At 40.6% G+C, this 20,812-nt stretch overlaps 1 protein-coding gene across 7 annotated transcripts in view; it reads left to right on the forward strand.

Annotated features, from left to right (window-relative positions):
- Positions 1 to 16,925, forward strand: part of ydjc (YdjC chitooligosaccharide deacetylase homolog) — a 65,913-nt gene extending 48,988 nt beyond the window's left edge. For all 7 annotated transcript variants that reach the window (XM_005461835.4, XM_005461833.4, XM_019365658.2 and 4 more), the window contains 4 exons: positions 11,455 to 11,614; positions 13,146 to 13,245; positions 13,861 to 14,038; positions 15,869 to 16,925. In XM_005461835.4, the coding sequence (XP_005461892.1) occupies positions 11,455 to 11,614; positions 13,146 to 13,245; positions 13,861 to 14,038; positions 15,869 to 16,199 (769 nt within the window). In that variant the 3' untranslated portion in view covers positions 16,200 to 16,925. The remainder of the gene's footprint in view (positions 1 to 11,454; positions 11,615 to 13,145; positions 13,246 to 13,860; positions 14,039 to 15,868) is intronic.
- Positions 16,926 to 20,812: the final 3,887 nt, after the last annotated feature.

The following is a 20,812-nucleotide window of genomic DNA, read 5'->3' on the forward strand; positions in this document are numbered from 1 at the left end:
TCTATAAATCCCACAACAATGATAGTGACATTTTCTGAAAGCCAGCAAAAATACCTACGTTTTGATGTATAATTTGTGGGAGTTGAGTGAAAATTAATCAAGTAGCAAGAAGTTGTTCGGACATGAAGAGAAAATTGCCAAAGGTACAGTGGCTCACTTAGAACCAACTGCATAGCAACCATAACAACGCATGTATTTTGTGAAAAATCACAAAGATGAAACTCAAAACTTAAAGAGGGATAAGATGAAAACGGTAACAGATATGAAAAAGCTGAATCAATCATGAATAGCCCAATAATTTGTGAACATTTTAAAGTTTGAATGGTTGTTCTAGGCGAAAGTATGAGAAAGTAGTTAAGTTTCAAAAACGAGCAAGTTTTAGCAGAATTGCAGAAATTTCCCATTCATTTCAATGGGACAAATTAAAGGAAAAAAGCTTAATATTTTAAAAAGTATAACAGCAAAAAATACCAAAAGTCATAGCACACATTAGCAGAAATAGCAGAATAGTTTAAAATTTGAACGGTGAAAATCGGCTGAAAATTGTGAAAGTAGTTAAGTGCCAAAAAACGTACAAAAAGTGGCAACTGGAATAATAAAGAATAAAGAGAAACAGGAACTCAATAGTGTGGATGCATAAAGCATCCACACAACTAGAAAGCGAAAATTTCAGAAGAAATTTTATGTGTGCCTATGCCGCTGCTATTCAGTGTAGTTTGCCATTCATACAGCTACAGAGAGCAAAACTCAGAAGAGCAGCCATTCTCCACCATGAACTATGGTAAAAACAAACACCGCTCACGCTTCACAGATAACAGCTTACAATTTTGTGTAAAGATGAAGTTACTTCGTACAGCGCCGATTTGCAGACGCTGTGCACACAGGTTCATGAGCAGAAGTCCCATTGTACCACGGCAGATCCGACAATGTTTGCATGAACACGCTTTGAAGCATTACGTTATGGACCACTTTTCACACATGGTTGGTGTACCCAAACAGCCGGCTGTAGCTTTTCAACTCACAGCCCGACACACACCCAAAAACAGCCGAGAGAGCACAGACTACGCCCGAGAGGCGTGATTGCAGGTGCCGCTCAGGTGGGTCCACCTCCCCTGCAGCGGCACTGCAGACCACGCCCCGCCACACACATCAAACACGTAAAATAAATATTTATGCACTTTTGCATTCACTTTTTGTTTTTTGTTATTTTTACACAGTGTTCTGAATGATGAACAATGGTCTACAGCCAATCTTGTGTATTATTATACAAACTTTGGTTGTAAGATTCAGATAACTATTTAATAAAAGCTAAATATTTTATATGAGAGTAAGAAAGAAAAGTATATCTTTGTGTCCACCTTTCTCTGTTAATGCCCTACCTGGCCCCCTGGCAAAAGCTTTGCTAGATCCGCCCCTGCACAGTTACCAGCTGTCAGCTACACAAAAAAAGGAGCTTGGTGTATATTTGTCTGTCAGAAACAGTTCATAACTTCCCTTCAACTCATTCATGTCACCTAAGGGTAAACCTGTTTCTCCATCACCAGTTCAGCTCTGATGATTCAGTAAGGACATCTCCTGATTTCATCTTCATGCTCCAGCAAACATCAGCTGATACTAGAAATTAAAATCAAAAGAATTCTAACAACAGCTGATCAAGCTTAAACGTGCTGCTGTTGTTTAGCGCCATAAACAAACAAGAGAGAAAAGCCGATCATTGATCAGTTTCATGACTGAAGTTTCAACAGGCGAGAGAATGACAGGGGAGGCTGTCATAAAGTTCAACATCGGTAACATCGGTAACTTAGCGCGCACACAGCTGTATACAAACTCCGTAGTGCTAGCTAGCACGCAGTACGAGTTATTGTAAGTGATTGAAAAAGTCAGCACAATGAAAATAAACTACACCTAAACTCGGTTTATATCTGACCCAAATAGAGTGCAGGTCATAACTTCTTACCTGAAATTCAGTTCACCTCACGCTCCTGCCTTCGCTTTCCCTGATCCACGATTGACCTCCGCGTTAGCAAACACCGGTTGATCGGCGGTAGCCTCACCGCCTTGTATGTCTCGTTCGCGGCATGTCCTTTCTGTCACACACCGGTGGATAGCTGCCCTCTGTTGTAGCTCCACCACCAAACAACTCAGTTATTTTTTCCACATCGACCAGCATCATCGGCCCATATAAACAAAAAATAAGTCCAGCTAAGACACAGACCCTTGCCGAGCGATCGGGCGATTAAACAAATTTTAGCCACCTCACTATCAGCCAAGCCTGGGTGGTTTTTCACGAAGGGTCGCTAGCCGCGCTAGCTAGCTAAGCTAGCGGCGCTAGCTAGCTAGCCAGCCGGCTATCAGCAACACGTAAGAGAACTGTTGCTAAATAAACTACACCTAAACTCGGTTTATATCTGACCCAAATAGAGTGCAGGTCATAACTTCTTACCTGAAATTCAGTTCACCTCACGCTCCTGCCTTCGCTTTCCCTGATCCACGATTGACCTCCGCGTTAGCAAACACCGGACGATCGGCGGTAGCCTCACCGCCTTGTATGTCTCGTTCGCGGCATGTCCTTTCTGTCACACACCGGTGGATAGCTGCCCTCTGTTGTTGCTCCACCACCAAACAACTCAGTTATTTTTCCACATCGACCAGCATCATCGGCCCATATAAACGAAAAATAAGTCCAGCTGAGACACAGACCCTTGCCGAGCGATCGGGCGATTAAACAAATTTTAGCCACCTCACTATCAGCCAAGCCTGGGTGGTTTTTCACGAAGGGTCGCTAGCCGCGCTAGCTAGCTAAGCTAGCGTCGCTAGCTAGCTAGCCAGCCGGCTATCAGCAACACGTAAGAGAACTGTTGCTGAATAAACTACACCTAAACTCGGTTTATATCTGACCCAAATACAGTGCAGGTCATAACTTCTTACCTGAAATTCAGTTCACCTCACGCTCCTGCCTTCGCTTTCCCTGATCCACGATTGACCTCCGCGTTAGCAAACACCGGACGATCGGCGGTAGCCTCACCGCCTTGTATGTCTCGTTCGCGGCATGTCCTTTCTGTCACACACCGGTGGATAGCTGCCCTCTGTTGTAGCTCCACCACCAAACAACTCAGTTATTTTTTCCACATCGACCAGCATCATCGGCCCATATAAACGAAAAATAAGTCCAGCTAAGACACAGACCCTTGCCGAGCGATCGGGCGATTAAACAAATTTTAGCCACCTCACTATCAGCCAAGCCTGGGTGGTTTTTCACGAAGGGTCGCTAGCCGCGCTAGCTAGCTAAGCTAGCGGCGCTAGCTAGCTAGCCGGCTATCAGCAACACTTAAGAGAATTGTCGCTAATATGGGATGTCTTGATAAAACGAGCAGATATTTGAAGTTTACACACCTACATTCTCGCCTGAAAATATCTTAAAAGTGTATTTTGTGACCTAGAAACACGAATAAAAGACATATAAAACGAAGTGGTGTCCGCCATTGTTTGACTCGGTAGAGGCATGCTATGAATTGTGGGATATGTAGTTTTCACCAAGCATGGCACCCTTTAGGCCGTACTACTCCTGGTATACCACTAGAGAGAGCCAACACACCACAAATGAAGTCTGTTTCTATGGTGCCAAAAGCAGAATCTTTCTCAGGAGCCTAGAAATTGGCCTAAATTTGCACTAAAATCTAAATATTTCAAAAACTATAAAAGTTATAAACACCAAAAGTCACACCATACTAGCCCAGCTCCAGCCGCACAAAATGATGTAACATATGTACCCCTATTGTCAAAACTGTTTGGCAGAGGAGCGCGGGAAAATTTTCACTAAAATATTAATATTTAAAAAACTATAATAGTCATAAACACCAAAAGTCATAGCACACCATTCCAGATCCAGCCGCACAAAATGAGGTAACATATATGAAGCTTTTCTCAAAACTGCGGGGCGTGATACGTGCCGAAATTTAGGCGGAAGATGGAGAATAATAATAATAATAATAATAAGAATAATAAATCCGACGAATAGTAATATGTGTGCCTCTTGGCATAGGCACACATAATAAGAATAATAAATCCGACGAATAGTAATATGTGTGCCTCTTGGCATAGGCACACATAATAAATCCGACGAATAGTAATATGTGTGCCTCTTGGCATAGGCACACATAATAATAAGAATAATAAATCCGAGGAATAGTAATATGTGTGCCTCTTGGCATAGGCACACATAATAATAAGAATAATAAATCCGAGGAATAGTAATATGTGTGCCTCTTGGCATAGGCACACATAATAAATAAATAAATTTTTTATTTATATAGCACCTTTCTAGACAGAATCACAAAGTGCTGCACATAAGATTAAAAGTCATAAAAAGATTTAAAAAGAGAAAATAAAACAGGCAAATAATTAACCAAAAGCAGTTTTAAAAAGGTGAGTTTTGAGTTGTTTTTTAAAAACAGCTACTGAGTCCACAGTTCTTAATGCTTGGGGGAGAGAGTTCCACAGTCTCGGGGCCACATTGGCAAAAGCTCTATCACCCTTAGTCCTCCTCTTAGTATTTTTTATAGCAAGTAAGCCCAGATCAGATGACCTCAAAGACCTGCTGGGGACATAAGGCTGTAGCAGATCAAAGATGTAGGCAGGTGCCAGTCCGTGCACAGCTCTGTAGGTCAAGACCAGGATCTTAAAATCGACTCTAAATTTAACAGGAAGCCAGTGTAACTGAGATAACAACGGTGTCACATGTGAGTACTTGGAGGATTTTGTCAAAAGCCTCGCTGCAGCATTTTGCACAACCTGCAGACGATCCAGAGAACCTTTGCTAAGACACATAAACAGCGAATTACAATAATCCAAGCGTGACGAGATAAATGCATGTATAGCAATCTCCAGTTCAGAACGAGATAAAATCGGGCTTAGCCTAGCCACATTTCTTGAATGATAAAAACAAGACCGAACCAGAGATTTCACATGCCCATCCAATGTGAAACTGGAGTCAAAGGTGACACCTAAATTCCTGACAGAGGATTTAACATAGAGTGAGAGAGGACCAAGGGCTTTCACTATCTGGGATAGAAATCTATCAGGGGCGCATACGAGGACTTTGGTTTTCCCCTCGTTGAGTTGGAGGAAATTTGCAGCCGTCCTACGTTTGATCAAATCTAAGCAATCATTCAGACGCTGAAGCTTAGATAAATCCTCGGGCATAAAAGAAATGTACAACTGAATATCATCAGCATAAGCATAAGAAATGTCCTCAAAAGAGCCCATTATATGCTGGAGGGGAAGAAGATAGATTAAAAACAATAAAGGCCCCAAAACTGACCCTTGAGGGACACCATAAGTAAGGGAGGTAGAGGATGACCTAAAATCGGAAACTGCCACAGAAAAGGATCGGTGATGGAGATAAGAGGAGAACCACTCTAATGCAGTTCCAGATACACCAACCCAATTTTTCAGTCTTTCAATGAGGATGTGATGGTCAACTGTGTCGAAAGCTGATGTGAGGTCCAACATGAGTAGAACAGAGCATTTTCCTGCATCATTATCCATCAAGATATCACTTGAGACCCTAAGAAGAGCTGTCTCCGTGGAATGAAACTGACGAAAACCGGACTGAAACTTATCATAAAGGTTATGTTTATCTAGAGCTGCCCTAAGTTGCTTAGCCACAACCTTTTCTAGAAGCTTAGCGATTAACGGTAATTTAGAAATAGGTCGGTAGCTGCTCCAAAGAGAGGGGTCAAGTTGAGGTTTTTTTAAAAGTGGGAGAATAGCAGCGTTTTTACAATAAACTGGAACTATACCAGACGTCAGTGAAGAGTTGATTAAGGTGAGCACACATGGGCCAGTAGACTGGAAGACATTTTTGAATAATGATGCAGGTATAATGTCAAGTGAGCAGGAGGATGCTTTTACTGAATTCACTAATTTCACTAGCTCAGGTAGTGAAACCGGAGAGAAAGTATCCAAGACAATGGGCCGGGATGGGGTAGAGATCGAGATAACAGGTGCTGAGTATGTAAAACTCATTCTCACGTTATGAATTTTTGCCAGCAGAAAAGAGAGAAAATTTTCACAGTCCTCGTTAGAAAAAATAGGGGCTGCAGGTAGAGCAGGAGTAACAATGTCACTAATAGTGTTGAATAGCACCTTAGGATTGCCTCTGCTCTTTGTAACCAAGTGTGAGAAATGGGCAGCCCTCGCATCTCTAATCGCATTATTAAAAGAAGCTAAAAGGTCCTTAAGATAGAGGAGGTGAACATTTAGATGAGTTTTCCTCCACCTGCGCTCTGCTTTACGACAATCACGTTTAAGACAACGAATACTGTCATTTAGCCAAGGAGGAGATTTAGAGGCAGAAACACTCCTCGTTTTAACCGGACAGATTTCGTCTAAAATAGAAAGGCAATAATTATTAAAAAGACTAGTTAAGAAATCAACATCATTTTGAGGAGATAGCTGTAAGTTAAAAGCATCCACAAATTTCTCCACTGTGGAGGAGTTTAAGATGCGAGACTTAACCATCCGTCTGACAGGGGATAAAGGCTCATTAAAAGACAAGTTAAAAACAATAACATAGTGATCAGAAATAAAAATGTCCTCAGAGCAAATAAAATCAATATTCAAACCGAAAGAAAAAACAAGGTCCAGAGTGTGACCTTTGCTGTGTGTAGGACCGGACACATGCTGAGTCAAATGAAAAGAATCTATAATGCTCATAAAGTCTCTGGCGAAAGGGTCGGAGTCATCATCAACGTGTATGTTAAAGTCCCCAACTATAAGCACCCTAGACAGCTTCATAGTAGCGGATAAGAAGTCGCTGAGCTCTGACAAAAATAACCTGTTATATCCAGGTGGACGATACACCACAGCACAGAAAAAAGGATCCTTTTTACCAGTTTCGAGCAGCTGCAGCTCAAACGAGCGAAAAAATCCAGTTTTCACGGAGCGGCAGGAGAAACGGTCCTGGAAAGCCATGGCAAGCCCACCACCCCGACCAGACAACCGAGGCTGGGTAATAAAAGTATAGCCATCCGGGCAGAGTTCAATAAGTGACGAATAGTCTACATCCCGCTGCCAGGTCTCAGTCAGGAATAAGAAATCGAGTTTTTTAGATAATATAACATCATTCAACAAGAATGATTTATTAGAGAGAGATTGAGCGTTAAAAAGCGCCATATTCAGTGAGCTAGAAGCCTCATTATTTGCAGAGGCTCGAGTTAAGGGTCGTAAATACACAGGGTTCGAGCCGTCACGCTCGTAGAATCCACTCACCGAGGGAAGAAAAAGCCAGCCCGCAGAAGAGTCTGGATAAACCCTCCTAAGGTGGCACGGTCTCAAAGAGCCGGGCCCAGCATATCCAAACAGGGCCGTGGAAAACAAGTTCCCCACCATGGAGCTTTTCTGGACACCGGAGACAACACATGCTCGACGTCGCTTACCAGCCCAACCACGCCGCCAGTACATCCTGAGCTTCACCTGAATACCTCCTCTTCTCCCTCTCCTTCTCCGTGGTCTAGAGGGACCACTGAAATCGTCTGACAAGGATCCTATGGGCAGAAATCTGTGCCATCAGAAACTGAATTTGAATAAGTTAAATTTGAATTTGAATTACTCGGATTGAATCTGAATTGTAACTTGAATGAAAGCTTTTGAAAACTGAATTTGAATTAGTCTAATTTGAAATTGAATTTATGGTTTGAAAATGAATTGATTTGCTTTGAAACTGCATTTTATCCTTTAAAAATTCAGCTCTCGAATAATTTCAGATTCACTTCTCACCATTCAGTTTCAGTTCTACAATTCAATTTCAGTTCCAAAATTCAGTTTTTTGGGACTTACATCCGGTTCCGGTTCAAGCGCAGATTAATAGAACTACAGACTGATAGCGTTACTGACGGAATCTACAGCGTCTTGAGCTGAATTAAGACTTCAGAAGTCATTCGTCACGTCGAATGACCAGCGGATAAACTCTCAGGTTGGTAATAAATGTATTACATGTATAAGAACAAGCGTCATGTTAACAAATGATAGCCGTACAGTAACTTTTATGCTTATTGTAGCTGTTAGCTAAAAACGCTAATTTAGCTAGTTTGCCCTGGATTCAGCTTTGACAAACAAATATGATCGACTGTTTCTAGTAGAAATCCAAAGTTGTCATCTTGTACCCTGTCAGAGCCCTGTATGCTTGCAGAGACCCCTACAGTAGGGAAACATGCAAAACGCTGTCCAAACCTTTGTATTTGAGCTTTATTTATGTCTTACACAGCATCCCAACTCTTTAGCGAACTTAATAACTTTAGCTAAAGTGAATAGTTAGTCTTATTCATTAGTGCAGCGTTACTGGATCACCTCTGTTTGAAGTAATATAATATTATATACAACTATCACTGAAACAGCAAACTTTGTAAATAAACAACACTTCTCATTCTCTAAACGTTTGGCCACAGCTGTGAATTACACTATCAGTGCTTGTTCACTCTTGACAATAATTACATTTCTAAATTCTCTTTGTGCATTTACAGGTAAACAATATCTAATATTTTATCTAAATGACTGCTTTGTCTTTGAAAAGGTGAAGAGCCTGAGGCCGGTGACAGTCCAGTTCTACTCTAAGTACATCCTTACGGTGGCTCACAGGACAAGGCCACATTCCTGTCCTGCCAGAAGAGAAGAGAAACTTCAGAGTCTTCATGAAGTTCAACCACACCTGTCATATGGAATATGACAGGGGTCTCAAACTCCAGTCCTCGAGGGCCGGTTTCATGCAACTTTTCCATGCCCTCGAGGACTGGAGTTTGAGACCCCTGCTGTATGGTGTTCATGCAGTTTTCTACCCCACAGTTACAGCATGTCTGACTGCCTGTTCAGCATATGCAAAAATATATGATAAGTTTAAGCATGTGATGACAAAGGCCTTCCATTATGGTGTTTGTCATCACATGTCACAGACATCTGGATGATCATTTGGAATAAACAAAAAAACAAAAAACTTGTTACTTCATCTTTTATCTTTATTATTATTATTATTGTTCTTATTTTACATTTTTCATTGTTAGGCATTGGGTTTATTTGTAGTAGTCCTTTCCAGCTTCTCTCCCTCTTCCATGTTACTGTGTCAGCTTGTCAGCATCTATTTGGGGTTGGGAGTGGAACAGGAAGTAAGGAACAGAAAGTGCCATTTAAACCAGGAGAGGCTCTTATATTTCAGAAGAAGGGATTAATTCAAAAGAAATGACCTCAATGCCATATTTTATTTAGGAACCCTGGAGAGCACTTTGCAAAATAACACATTCTTATAATTTCACCCTCAGATGAGCCAAGCTACGACTGTCAGGGAAGGTGATGTAGGTACAGAGCATGTGAGAGTGGTTAAGTTAATGTCTCTTGTCTAGATGAAGGCACAGGAGGGATCAATGGCACGGCGTAGAGATTCAGTATCTTCAGTCTTCAGTGGACACTCCATTTCTGGCACAAAACACCTGTAAAAGATGGTCAATTTAGGAGGTGACCCGACAACTTCAGCCTGTCAAACATAGCAATGGAGCAGTATGTTTAAAAAAAAAAAAAATCTAATTAAGCATGCGCTCAGTACCCTAAGAATTATTATGATAGTTAAACACAGTGATAGTTGTATATCATATTATATCACTTCAAACAGAGGTGATCCAGTAACGCTGCACTAATGAATTAGACTAACTATTCACTTTAGCTAAAGTTATTAAGTTAGCTAAAGAGTTGGGATGCTGTGTAAGACATAAATAAAGCTCAAATACAAAGGTTTGGACAGCGTTTTGCATGTTTCCCTACTGTAGGGGTCTCTGCAAGCATACAGGGCTCTGACAGGGTACAAGATGACAACTTTGGAATTCTACTAGAAACAGTCGATCATATTTGTTTGTCAAAGCTGAATCCAGGGCAAACTAGGCTAAATTAGCGTTTTTAGCTAGCAGCTACAATAAGCATAAAGGTTACTGTACGGCTATCATTTGTTAACATGACGCTTGTTCTTATACATGTAATACATTTATTACCAACCTGAGAGTTTATCCGCTGGTCATTCGACGTGACGAATGACTTCTGAAGTCTTAATTCAGCTCAAGACGCTGTAGATTCCGTCAGTAACGCTATCAGTCTGTAGTTCTATTAATCTGCGCTTGAACCGGAACCGGATGTAAGTCCCAAAAAACTGAATTTTGGAACTGAAATTGAATTGTAGAACTGAAACTGAATGGTGAGAAGTGAATCTGAAATTATTCGAGAGCTGAATTTTTAAAGGATAAAATGCAGTTTCAAAGCAAATCAATTCATTTTCAAACCATAAATTCAATTTCAAATTAGACTAATTCAAATTCAGTTTTCAAAAGCTTTCATTCAAGTTAGAATTCAGATTCAATCCGAGTAATTCAAATTCAAATTTAACATATTCAAATTCAGTTTCTGATGGCACAGATTTCTGCCCATAAGGATCCAGCTAAAGGAGGAGGAAGGAAAGTGCCAGAGGCCGACGAGACATTGTGTGGCATCATAGAGGATCGGATGGATAGCAAAGCCAGGCGATCATACACCAGGGCAGCAAATACATCATTAAAACTGAGTGAGAATAGTAGAGCAGAAAAAAAACAACGCAGCAGTAGTAGAGCGCAACACACTGCAACCGGCAGCGGCAGAGCCAAACACAGGCGCCATCATTCCGGAAGTTCTCTGATAATGTAGTATGGTACCCATGGTGTTGTTGGTGACTGTGGTCCGAACTGCCGTCAGATCATTAACCAGCTCCTGCTATATGTTTTTGGACTGATCCACCACCTTTTCTATGACTATCGTCACTCTGTGAGGTACGATCCTGCATGGTGCTCCAGACCAAGGGCGATTGGTGGGACAGTCTGGGGGGATGATTACAGCTTGTTTTGCAGCCATAGGACCTGGGTATCTCACTGCTAGTTGACCATGAACTCCATCTGAACGCCATCTGTCCCTGAATAAAGCCTGGCTGACATTGTATCTTACAAGTACTCTTTCCATGTACACCATCAAATCAAAAACAGAATATCTACAAAAAAAATGAACCAAGGTGTTACAGTGGCTGACTCTGGACTTGGACCCAACTGTGACGGGACCTTGAGAGAGCTGTGCATAAACATAAGCCCCCAAACCTCAATGAACTAAAGCAGCACTGTTATGAAGAGCGCAGTAAGATTCCTCTGTGATGATGTGAAACAGTCATTGAAAAAACAAAAAGAATATCAAAGAAGGAGTGGATTCTTTTAAACTATGTCCTGATTCATAAAACCTTAAAAGAGAGTGGATTTTGTTTTCACAGCTGTATTTGTGATAGAGATGTTATATGTATTTATAATCAAGAACAGAGTAACTGTGCCTTTGAACATAGACAAATGTTTGCCTGTTTTAGCCAGCATCACATGGTTTACCAGAGCTGTCTTGTTCCTGTGTCAGACACAACATTCCCATTGGCTTGCATGCCAACCTGTCTGAAGGCATACCAGTGTGTCAGAGCCTCCAGCAGTCCTCCACGCTCATAAACCAGCATGGCTTCTTCCATGGGAAGATGGGCTTTCGTCAGGCATTGAAGAGAGGAGAAGTCAGCATGAAACAGGTACAACATTAAAAACTAGAATTTCACTGTGTCACTGAAAAATAAAGATCAGTATAAAATATATAATGTTACACATTTTCATGCATCTTTATATGATCTTAAAATGTCTGTCAAGATACAGGTAAACAAATGTTACCGATATCTGAGAACAGGTCACATGGTGTGACAGGTGGGATGGTTTTTCCCACCTGTCAAACAGAATGGTGGAGTGTGATAGGAGTGTTAGTGGACCCTGTCTTCTGCAGACATACAGAAACTGAACATTTAATAGTGTTCGCTGAAAAACAGTCTCATCTGATCATTTCTTGACAACATTTCAGTTACAATAATAGATTACACAGCAGTGGGGATACATTTGATTACAGGAGATTACTTCATCCTGAAAGTGCTGAAACTACATTTAAGGATAACATTCCTCTACTGCTACTCTCTTCATTACTGTATGCAAACACAGTACAGAGTAGCTCCTCCCACAGAGGTCGATTATCGCGTAGTGTTACCTCCTCACTGTGTACACCTCTGGGTGCTGCAGCTCCTCTGCAAACGAAGGCCTCACATCACAGGTACTTGATTCCCAGGTGTAACTCTCAGACACGCACATTAAAGCAGATGACCTGTAAGCTGGAGAGGACAAAGCGTCTCATTAATTTAGAAGATCTTTATTTAGCCTGGAAAAACAGGTTGTTGCTTTATTTAAAAAGAGCCCTTTGTAAAGTAAATCTTACTATTCACTGACTCAAGAAAATAAGAACAACCACAGGTTTGCCTTCAGCACTGAAGGAGAGTCTGAACTCTGTTGAACTGAATATTCCTTTAACATGAACTATTAATGACTTCATACATATACAATTACTTCTTACAAATACAGTTTTACAGTTAGAGAAAAAATGATTCGAGACAGTAAATGGACTGGTTCTTATATATACTTATTATGTCTACTCTATCTGAGCACTCAAAGCGCTTTATACAACATGCCACATTCATACAAGCGCTTTTTTCTATGATTGTAAGTGCTTCCTAACCAACATTCATACAACTTAGGGTTAGTATCTTGCCCAAGGATTTTTGGCATGCAGACTGGGGAAGGCAGGGATCGAACCACCAACCTTCCAATCAGTAGATGACCCGCTCTACATCATGAGCTCCACCAATACTGACCACAGTATTTTATTACAGAGATTAGAGCGTTGCAGTGGTTTGAATAATACCGAGCAGCTCTATCAGACTCCAGTTTGTTCGTGGGAGTTTTTCCTTCCCTCTTGTTTGATCGCTGGCGGATTCTGTTATTTAATTTTTACCTTAATATATAAAGCACTTTAAGGCGACTGCTGAGATTCAGCACTGTATGAGTGAAACTGAACCGTCAGACAGTACTAATTTGAACTTGGGTACAGCTGTCACATTGTTATTGCTGAGTTGCATATTTTGCTTCCTGACAAAAACCACCAGGCTGAGATTTTAAAATAACTTTGTCTTTGAAGTCATGTGTCTCCATCACAGCTGTTTCCAGGTGTGTTTTGTTTCCTCCAAGGTGGAGCTGGAGTTGAGGGCCCAGGTCGGGCTTTTCGTGGAGCTGAATGGTCACCTACCCGAGCACATGGACGGACACCAACATGTTCATGTCCTCCCAGGTAAGAGGATCAGAGGATGAAGAGAGACAAAGCTGTAACTGCTGTTTGTTGGATGCTGGTGCTCGAGTCAACAGCATTTACACATTTATGACTGATTATAGCATGTTTCAGATTATTTCCAACACTTCCCCATGGAGTTATGGTACAGATTAACCATGCAAATGTGCACATGTGTGTCTTTGCTTTTGAGTTAGCAGGTAAATGTGAACTGAAGGGAGGAGACCATTAATGTTTGTTTGTACTAAGGCAGCCAATTTTGGTTCTACAAATCAGATTCATTAATTTAAAAAAATGTTTTTATAATATAAAACAAACCAAGCAGTGGTTCACATCCTTTCATCTGACCAGCGAAAAAGTTTGAATAGTTAATAATATGCTATTTAAAAGAACAATGATTATATGGACAGAAATATAATTTACCTGAGAAACAAAGAGAAGTCCTGCTGTGGTCCAACACAGAGCTTTCCTATTAGTTATTGTCTGGTTATCAAAATAGTTCCACTAATACTTTTCTTCCATATTTAGGATTCAGTTCAGTGAGTGCTTTGTCATTAACCGTTGGCTCCATTAAGAAGATGACAGCAGTGAAATGTTCGTGTTATGTCGTCTGTGCAGAGGTCCGTGAAGTGTTTGCAAAGGTTGTCTCAGATCTCAGGATCCCCTACACTCGTGTTCCCGTGGAGCCCGGTCTATACAGCTGCCCATGGATGCCAGCACACCTGCACAAATTCTACAAGCAGGTGGAGAAGGATGCTCTGGATGCCATCCCAGTTTTCAGACGCCATGGAATCAGGTCTGTTTGTATGAAACTGCTGGGACTAGACCAGGCTTCAAATTAAACCACTTTCACTACATAGACTATAGACCACACACATGCAGTGAGTGTTAGTTTGAAGTGTTTGTGCACTCTCCAACAGACACACACCATACCCCTGAAATTCAGGCTGGTATTGATACTGATCCCATACTGATACTGTGTACTTTTAAACTGCACCTTCATGATGAATACACAACATTACACTTCTCGGTCTTATTGTTTAATTGTCCAGAGTTATCACACAGGAAATAGAAATCCTAAAAAAGTCATTGTCAACATTTCAAAATATTCAAGTACTATTAAAAACAAATGTAACTGAAAATAATAATGATGCTGAGAAACATTTTACACACGTTATTGTTTATTTATCTATGAAATATTTTGAGTTGTACTTTTATTTTTTAAAGCTTCATGTACGCTGTATATTTAAAGGAGACCTACTCTGTATAATGAACTTTAAATGCTCTACAGTTTGAACAAATGGGACTCTGTAGTTTTAAGGATGAGTTGCTGGAGCTGAACTAGTTCCACACATGACTACAATCATCAGCTGAGTGAGTTCCAGTATGGATCTGCACAGCACTGCTCTCCAGAGCACATTGTGGTTTTTGCAAACCTGATCCATGCTGCTGTTCTTTGGGCGACTCTTCCAAACAAGCTGTACTTTTTCAGTCTTTCTCTAATTGCACCATCATGAACGTGTAGGCCTGTAGAGTCTGAGTGTTTTTGCAGTGACGTCCACTCCTGGGATGATCTTTGTCATGATGGCTTCTGTGTAGAAAAGATAAGCAGCAGTGATTCATGATCTTTAAGATCAGTGCTGCTGTCTTTGCCTGTATTTCTATACTAACACACACCTGAAGGGCTGGACTTTAGCTCAATGTCTGTTAGATAAACAATGGCACAGCTCAAGACTTTTGCACTTTACTGTATTAGAACAAAGACAGATTTACTTAGTCTGCTACAAAAACAGGAAATAAATGCAGCAATTAAACAAATTTGTGAGCATACATGAAAAACACACCTAAGGCAAAACCAGAGTTCACACAACGCTAACCTGAAAATCAGTATTTGGTGTGACCACCTTTATTCCCTGACTCTGTGGGGCGCTTGTATTTTCTTTAAGTAGTCCTCAGAAATTATTCTCCAGGTTTCATCAGAGCTGGGTACTGGCTGCTCTTTGTCCTGTTGTCTGTGCAGATGATCCCACACTGCTTCAATAACGTTCAGCTCTGAGGCCAGTCAGCTCTACAGTTACTTTGAGTTTCCTTAAAGCATCAAGCTTAAGTTGCAGTGGTTGTGTTTCACAGTGCTGTCCAAAACTCAACACACTTTCTTATATTTTATATTTTGCTTCCAGATTTCCAGCGTCATTTTATGAAGTCTCCACACTGTCTGAAGTCTTTCTCTGAACACTGGCAGCGGTTCACTCATTTGTTCAGTGTAATACTTGTTTTCAGAGGAATTTGTTTTTTATTGTTAAGCTCCTCAACACTGACCTGTGACTCAGCCAAGGACAGGAAAGACATCTGACTCAGGACACAACAATGAACCAGTGTTTCTACACATAACACTGAAACTTAGTAAAGAACTTAACTGCCTTTAGCAAAAACTTCAATATCTTTGCTAAGATGTTGTGACAGGTGTAAAACTGTCTCATTAGAGTTTCCAAAGAGCTGTTGGGCAGAGTGTGGAGTGTCTTTAAATAACGGAAACTAGACAATTGGAGGACAAAAGAATTTGTAGAGAGTTTCTGATGTTGCACATATGATAATCATGAATCATAAAGATTTTCCCCCTCCACAGGTGGCCAGATGTGTACCTGGGACTGACCACCATGGGGCAGAACATGTCCATCCCAAGCCTGCACAGGGCCCTCAGCTATGCCTTGGCTGCGGACCCTTCATCCTCTACCTCCAGCTCTGTACAGGGTTCACATCAGCCTGTGGTCACAGCTGAGCTCATGGTCCACCCGGGGTATCCCAGTCACCCCAAGGAGGGAGGCTGTGGAGAGGGCCCCGATGACTTCTCCCAGTCTGCTGACAGGCAGCACGAGCTGAGTGTTCTCAAAGATCCATCTGTGCTGGCTCTCTATTGCCAAGAGAGAGTGCAGCTCTGTGCCTTCAGAGACCTGTGACTGCTGTCAGCTTCCAAATGTTACTCAGTTACCACTGATAGTGGTAGTAACACGACTTTATGCTGCCCTGAGACTCTGATCAAATGAGCTCTTAGCAGCCTTTAATGAGTGGGACTGTCCATGACCGGGCTCTGAGTCTAGTGTGGGCTTGGCTGTAACAGCAGCACATGATACACTGTGTAGAAATGTCTAATGAAGGCACAGTGTTCACTGCAACACTGTTTTAAAATGGTAACTAATAAATCAGTTTACTACAATAATTAGCAACATTTGCTCAGAACTCTCATCATAAATCTGTTGTTTGGTAGTTTTCAGTCTGGCACATTATAGAATAAAGGTGGAGGAGATGTATGTGTGTTCATGGCCCTGGTTTCCACCTGCTTCACTGGAGCAGGGATACTTTTGAACTATCTCAGGTCTGGATGTGTGGAACTACAGAGAGCTTTAGTGGTATTTATAGATGTTTTCTTTGTATTTCAAAGCTTATATTTTCAGTTTATGTTGAAACAGTTTTATGTGTGCTATAATCAAACATCAGAACTGAACAGCTTTGGGGAATAAATGATGGTAAACTTTTTTTTCTTTGTTGTTTCTTTCAAACCACTTGCAGAGTAAACCCGATCACCAACAACAAATGCCTTAATTATCTTAAAGTGCCAGTTTTTGACTTACTACATCCATCTGTGGGAAGCTGCACAAAATCTAAATAAAGACAGATGCTGTGTTTGTCTGTTTGGGCTGTTTTTTGTCAGGGTTTTTTGCCATGTTAAAAACCAACTGATGATGAAATGTCCTGTTACACAAATTGAAGTTTATAATAACTGTGTGTTATTTAGAGGGTGCATGACTCTGCAGGTAAACAGGTGAGTTTGCTGTCTGTGAGGGATTTAAAGTAAAGCTGTTTGGGACTGGAGCACAGGGTTTGTGTTGCGTCGGTCAGCTGTGCACCTCTTGATTTTTGTAAGGTGACACATTGTGCACGGCCGTCACAGCTGGATTAAAGGCGTGAGTGTGCGATGGTGCCAGTTTTTACTACAGTTTTAATGATAGGCAAGGCAAGGCAATTTTATTTGTATAGCACACTTTCAGCACAAGGCAATTCAAGGTGCTTTACATGATTAAAAGAAAACACAAAACATAGAACATAAAACACTATAAAAGTAAAATACAAGAAAACATTTACAAGAAAGCATTTACAATAAAAGAATAATCAAGACAATAATTTATATGAAAAATTAAAACAAACAAGTAGAGAGCCATAATAGGATCAGTTACTCATAAGCAAGTTTAAATAAGTAAGTTTTAATTTTAGACTTAAAAGAGTTCAATGTCTCTGCAGCTTTGCATTCTCCCGGTAGTGTATTCCAGATATGAGGAGCATAGAAACTAAAAGCTGCTTCTCCATGTTTAGTTCTGGTTCTAGGGACGGTCAGTAAACGAGAGCTGGAGGACCTAACTGATCTGGAGGGTTTGTACCATGATAGCAGATCCCTAATGTACTCTGGTGCTAACCCATTCAAGGATTTATAAACTAATAAGAGCACTTTAAAGTCTATTCTCTGAGCTACAGGGAGCCAGTGTAATGACTTTAGAACTGGAGTAATGTGCTCTATTTTCTTGGTTCTAGTGAGAACACGAGCAGCAGCGTTCTGGATCAGCTGCAGTTGTCTAATTGATTTTTTAGGTAAACCTGTCATGATACTATTACAGTAATCAAGGCAGCTAGAGATAAATGCATGGATGAGTTTCTCTAGATCTCCTTGTGTCATCAGTCCTTTAATCCTAGAAATGTTCCTCAAGTGATAGAATGCTGACTTTGTTATAGCTTTTATGTGGCCCTGGAGGTTCAGGTCTGAGGCCATTATTACACCTAAATTTCTGGCCTGGTCGGTAGTTTCTAATTGGGCCAGTTTGAGCTGATTACTGATATTTAATCGATCTTTTTTGGGTCCAAAGATAAGTACTTCAGTTTTGTTATTGTTCAGTTGAAGGAAATTATGAGACATCCAGTTATTAATTTGCTCAATGCATTTATTAAGGGTTTGGATAGGTTCAACATCACCTGGTTACATTGAAATATAAAGTTGAGTATCGTCTGCATAATTGTGGTAATTAATATTATTGGTGGTTATAATCTGGCTTAACGGGAGCATGTAAATGCTAAATAAGAGGGGCCCTAGGATGGAACCCTGGGTGACCCCGCATGTGATTTCTATATTTTGTGATGAAAATTGGCTAATTGACACATAGAAGTTCCTGTTCGTAAGGTAGGACTTAAACCAGTTGAGTGCTGTACCAGAGAGTCCGCCCCAGCTCTCTAGACGTTCCAGTAATATATCATGATCAACGGTGTCAAACGCCGCACTAAGGTCCAGTAGTACCAATACTGTGGATTTCCCACGGTCAGTATTTATACGGATGTCATTAAACACTTTGACAAGGGCTGTCTCGGTGCTGTGGTGCCTACGAAAACCAGACTGATAAATATCAAAACGGTTGTTCTTTGTGAGAAAGCTGTTTAGCTGCTGGAAAACAGCTTTTTCAATAACTTTACCGATAAATGGAAGATTAGAGATTGGTCTGTAGTTTTGCATTAATGTGCTGTCTAGATTCTTTTTCTTTAATATTGGTTTGATAACTGCTGTTTTTAAGGCTTTGGGAAAGACACCTGATAGGATGGATGCGTTAACTATTTGGATCAGATCCTCCCTGATGGCTGGGAGGACCTTTTTAAGAAAACCTGTCGGTAATATATCCAAGCAGCAGGTGGCAGAGCTTAGATTCTCAATAATTTTATCGAGGCTTGATTGATTTATTGTTTGAAAGTGAGTCATTTTCTCTGCATAAGTGCTAATTGGGCTTAACGTTGGGATTGGAGTTGAAACTAATGTGCCAATTGACCTTCTGATTTTCAAGATCTTTTCAATAAAGAAGTTGGCAAATTCATTGCAGGCCCTGGTGGAGCTTAGTTCAGGGGCTATTGCCACTGGGGGAGAAGTTAATCTCTCCACTGTAGCAAATAATGTCCTAGCATTATTGTTGTTTATATGAATAATCTCAGAGAAAAATGACTCCCTTGCATCCTTCAGGGCTAGTTGATACTTATTCAGCCTCTCTTTATATATCTCGCAGTGAACCTGGAGTCGAGTTTTCCGCCATTTTCTCTCAGCACGCCGGCACTCTCTTTTTTCATTACATACCAGTGGATCACTTCTCCACGGAGATTTCTTTTTACTAGAGACAGTTTTAACCTTGAATGGTGCAATCTTATCCATCATGTCTAAGATTTTGGATAGAAAATCATCTGTCAGTTTGTTTACTGAATGTGTGTTGGTGGATGTTGGTGATTTAAATAAGGTAGAAGTGTACATCAGTTTAAAATATTCAGCTGAGTTTTCTTTAAGGAAGCGTTTTCTAACAGTGATCTTACTCTGATTAGGTATATTGGCTAAGATGTTGCTATCAAATGAAATGCAAAAATGATCAGATAATGCAATATCAGTAACAGCAATGTTAGAGATATTTAAATCTTTGCTAATAAGTAAATCCAGAGTGTGTCCTCGATTATGCGTTGGCTCACTAATGTGCTGCATTAGATCAAAGTTATGGAGGACATCATTTAATGCTTTTGTTCCGCTATCTTGAGGCTTATCAGAATGAATGTTAAAATCTCCCACAATTGCTATCTGGTCATAGTCTAGACATATTGCAGAGCAAAGGTCATTGAAATCATTAAAAAAGTTTGTATTAGATTTTGGTGGTCTATATATGTTTAGAAATAAAACTTTGTTTGGTTCATTTATTTCAGTAGCTAAATATTCAAAGGTGCTGAATTCACCTAGAGATGCCTTTTTAAAGTTTAGTGATTGGTGAGAGATTACAGCAAGACCACCACCTCTTTTGTTTTTTCTGATCTCACTAATGAAGTGATAATCAGTTGGGCAAGTCTCTATTAATACAGCTTGTTCTGAATTTACATCTAACCAAGTTTCTGAAAGAAAGAGAACATGTATATCATGTGTAATGATGTAATCATTGATTAGGAGAGACTTCCCTGATAGAGATCTAATATTTAGTGCAGCAGCTTTAATATTTCTTTCAGTGATTGAGAGATTATTTTTGCACAGTATTATGTTCAGATTCTGTACTGTTCGATTATAAGTACTTTTAGTGTGTGAGGATCTGTTGCTTATAATAACTGGTATTTTGCTTTCAATATATGAATGAGAGTGACTGGACACATTTTGGTGGGAATGATGCAATCTGGTAACGGCGTCCGGTCGGTATCAAATATCAGGCTCGGTTAGGTGGAGTGGAGAGCCATATTGTTTATAATTAGTAGGTGGGCGTGGTCCCACCTTTGGTGTCAGACGAATCCCTCTGTTTATTTGGATTTGAAGGGGATCGGGAAACGACTTAAATGGTGATATGATCACTGATGAGGATGATGATGATGAAGGTGTGCGGGCATCAGCTGGTGAGTTTCTGCACAGAGTTGAACCTTCATATTTAGCTGGAGTCTCTGTAATCTCTGCTGGAAGTGAAGTTGTTGGAGGCTGGCATAGTAACTCAGCTGTTTGAGCTATGTCCACTGATGTGTTTCTACACAGCGT

The sequence above is a fragment of the Oreochromis niloticus genome, linkage group LG12, assembly GCF_001858045.2.
Source record: "Oreochromis niloticus isolate F11D_XX linkage group LG12, O_niloticus_UMD_NMBU, whole genome shotgun sequence".
Lineage (NCBI taxonomy): Eukaryota > Metazoa > Chordata > Actinopteri > Cichliformes > Cichlidae > Oreochromis > Oreochromis niloticus.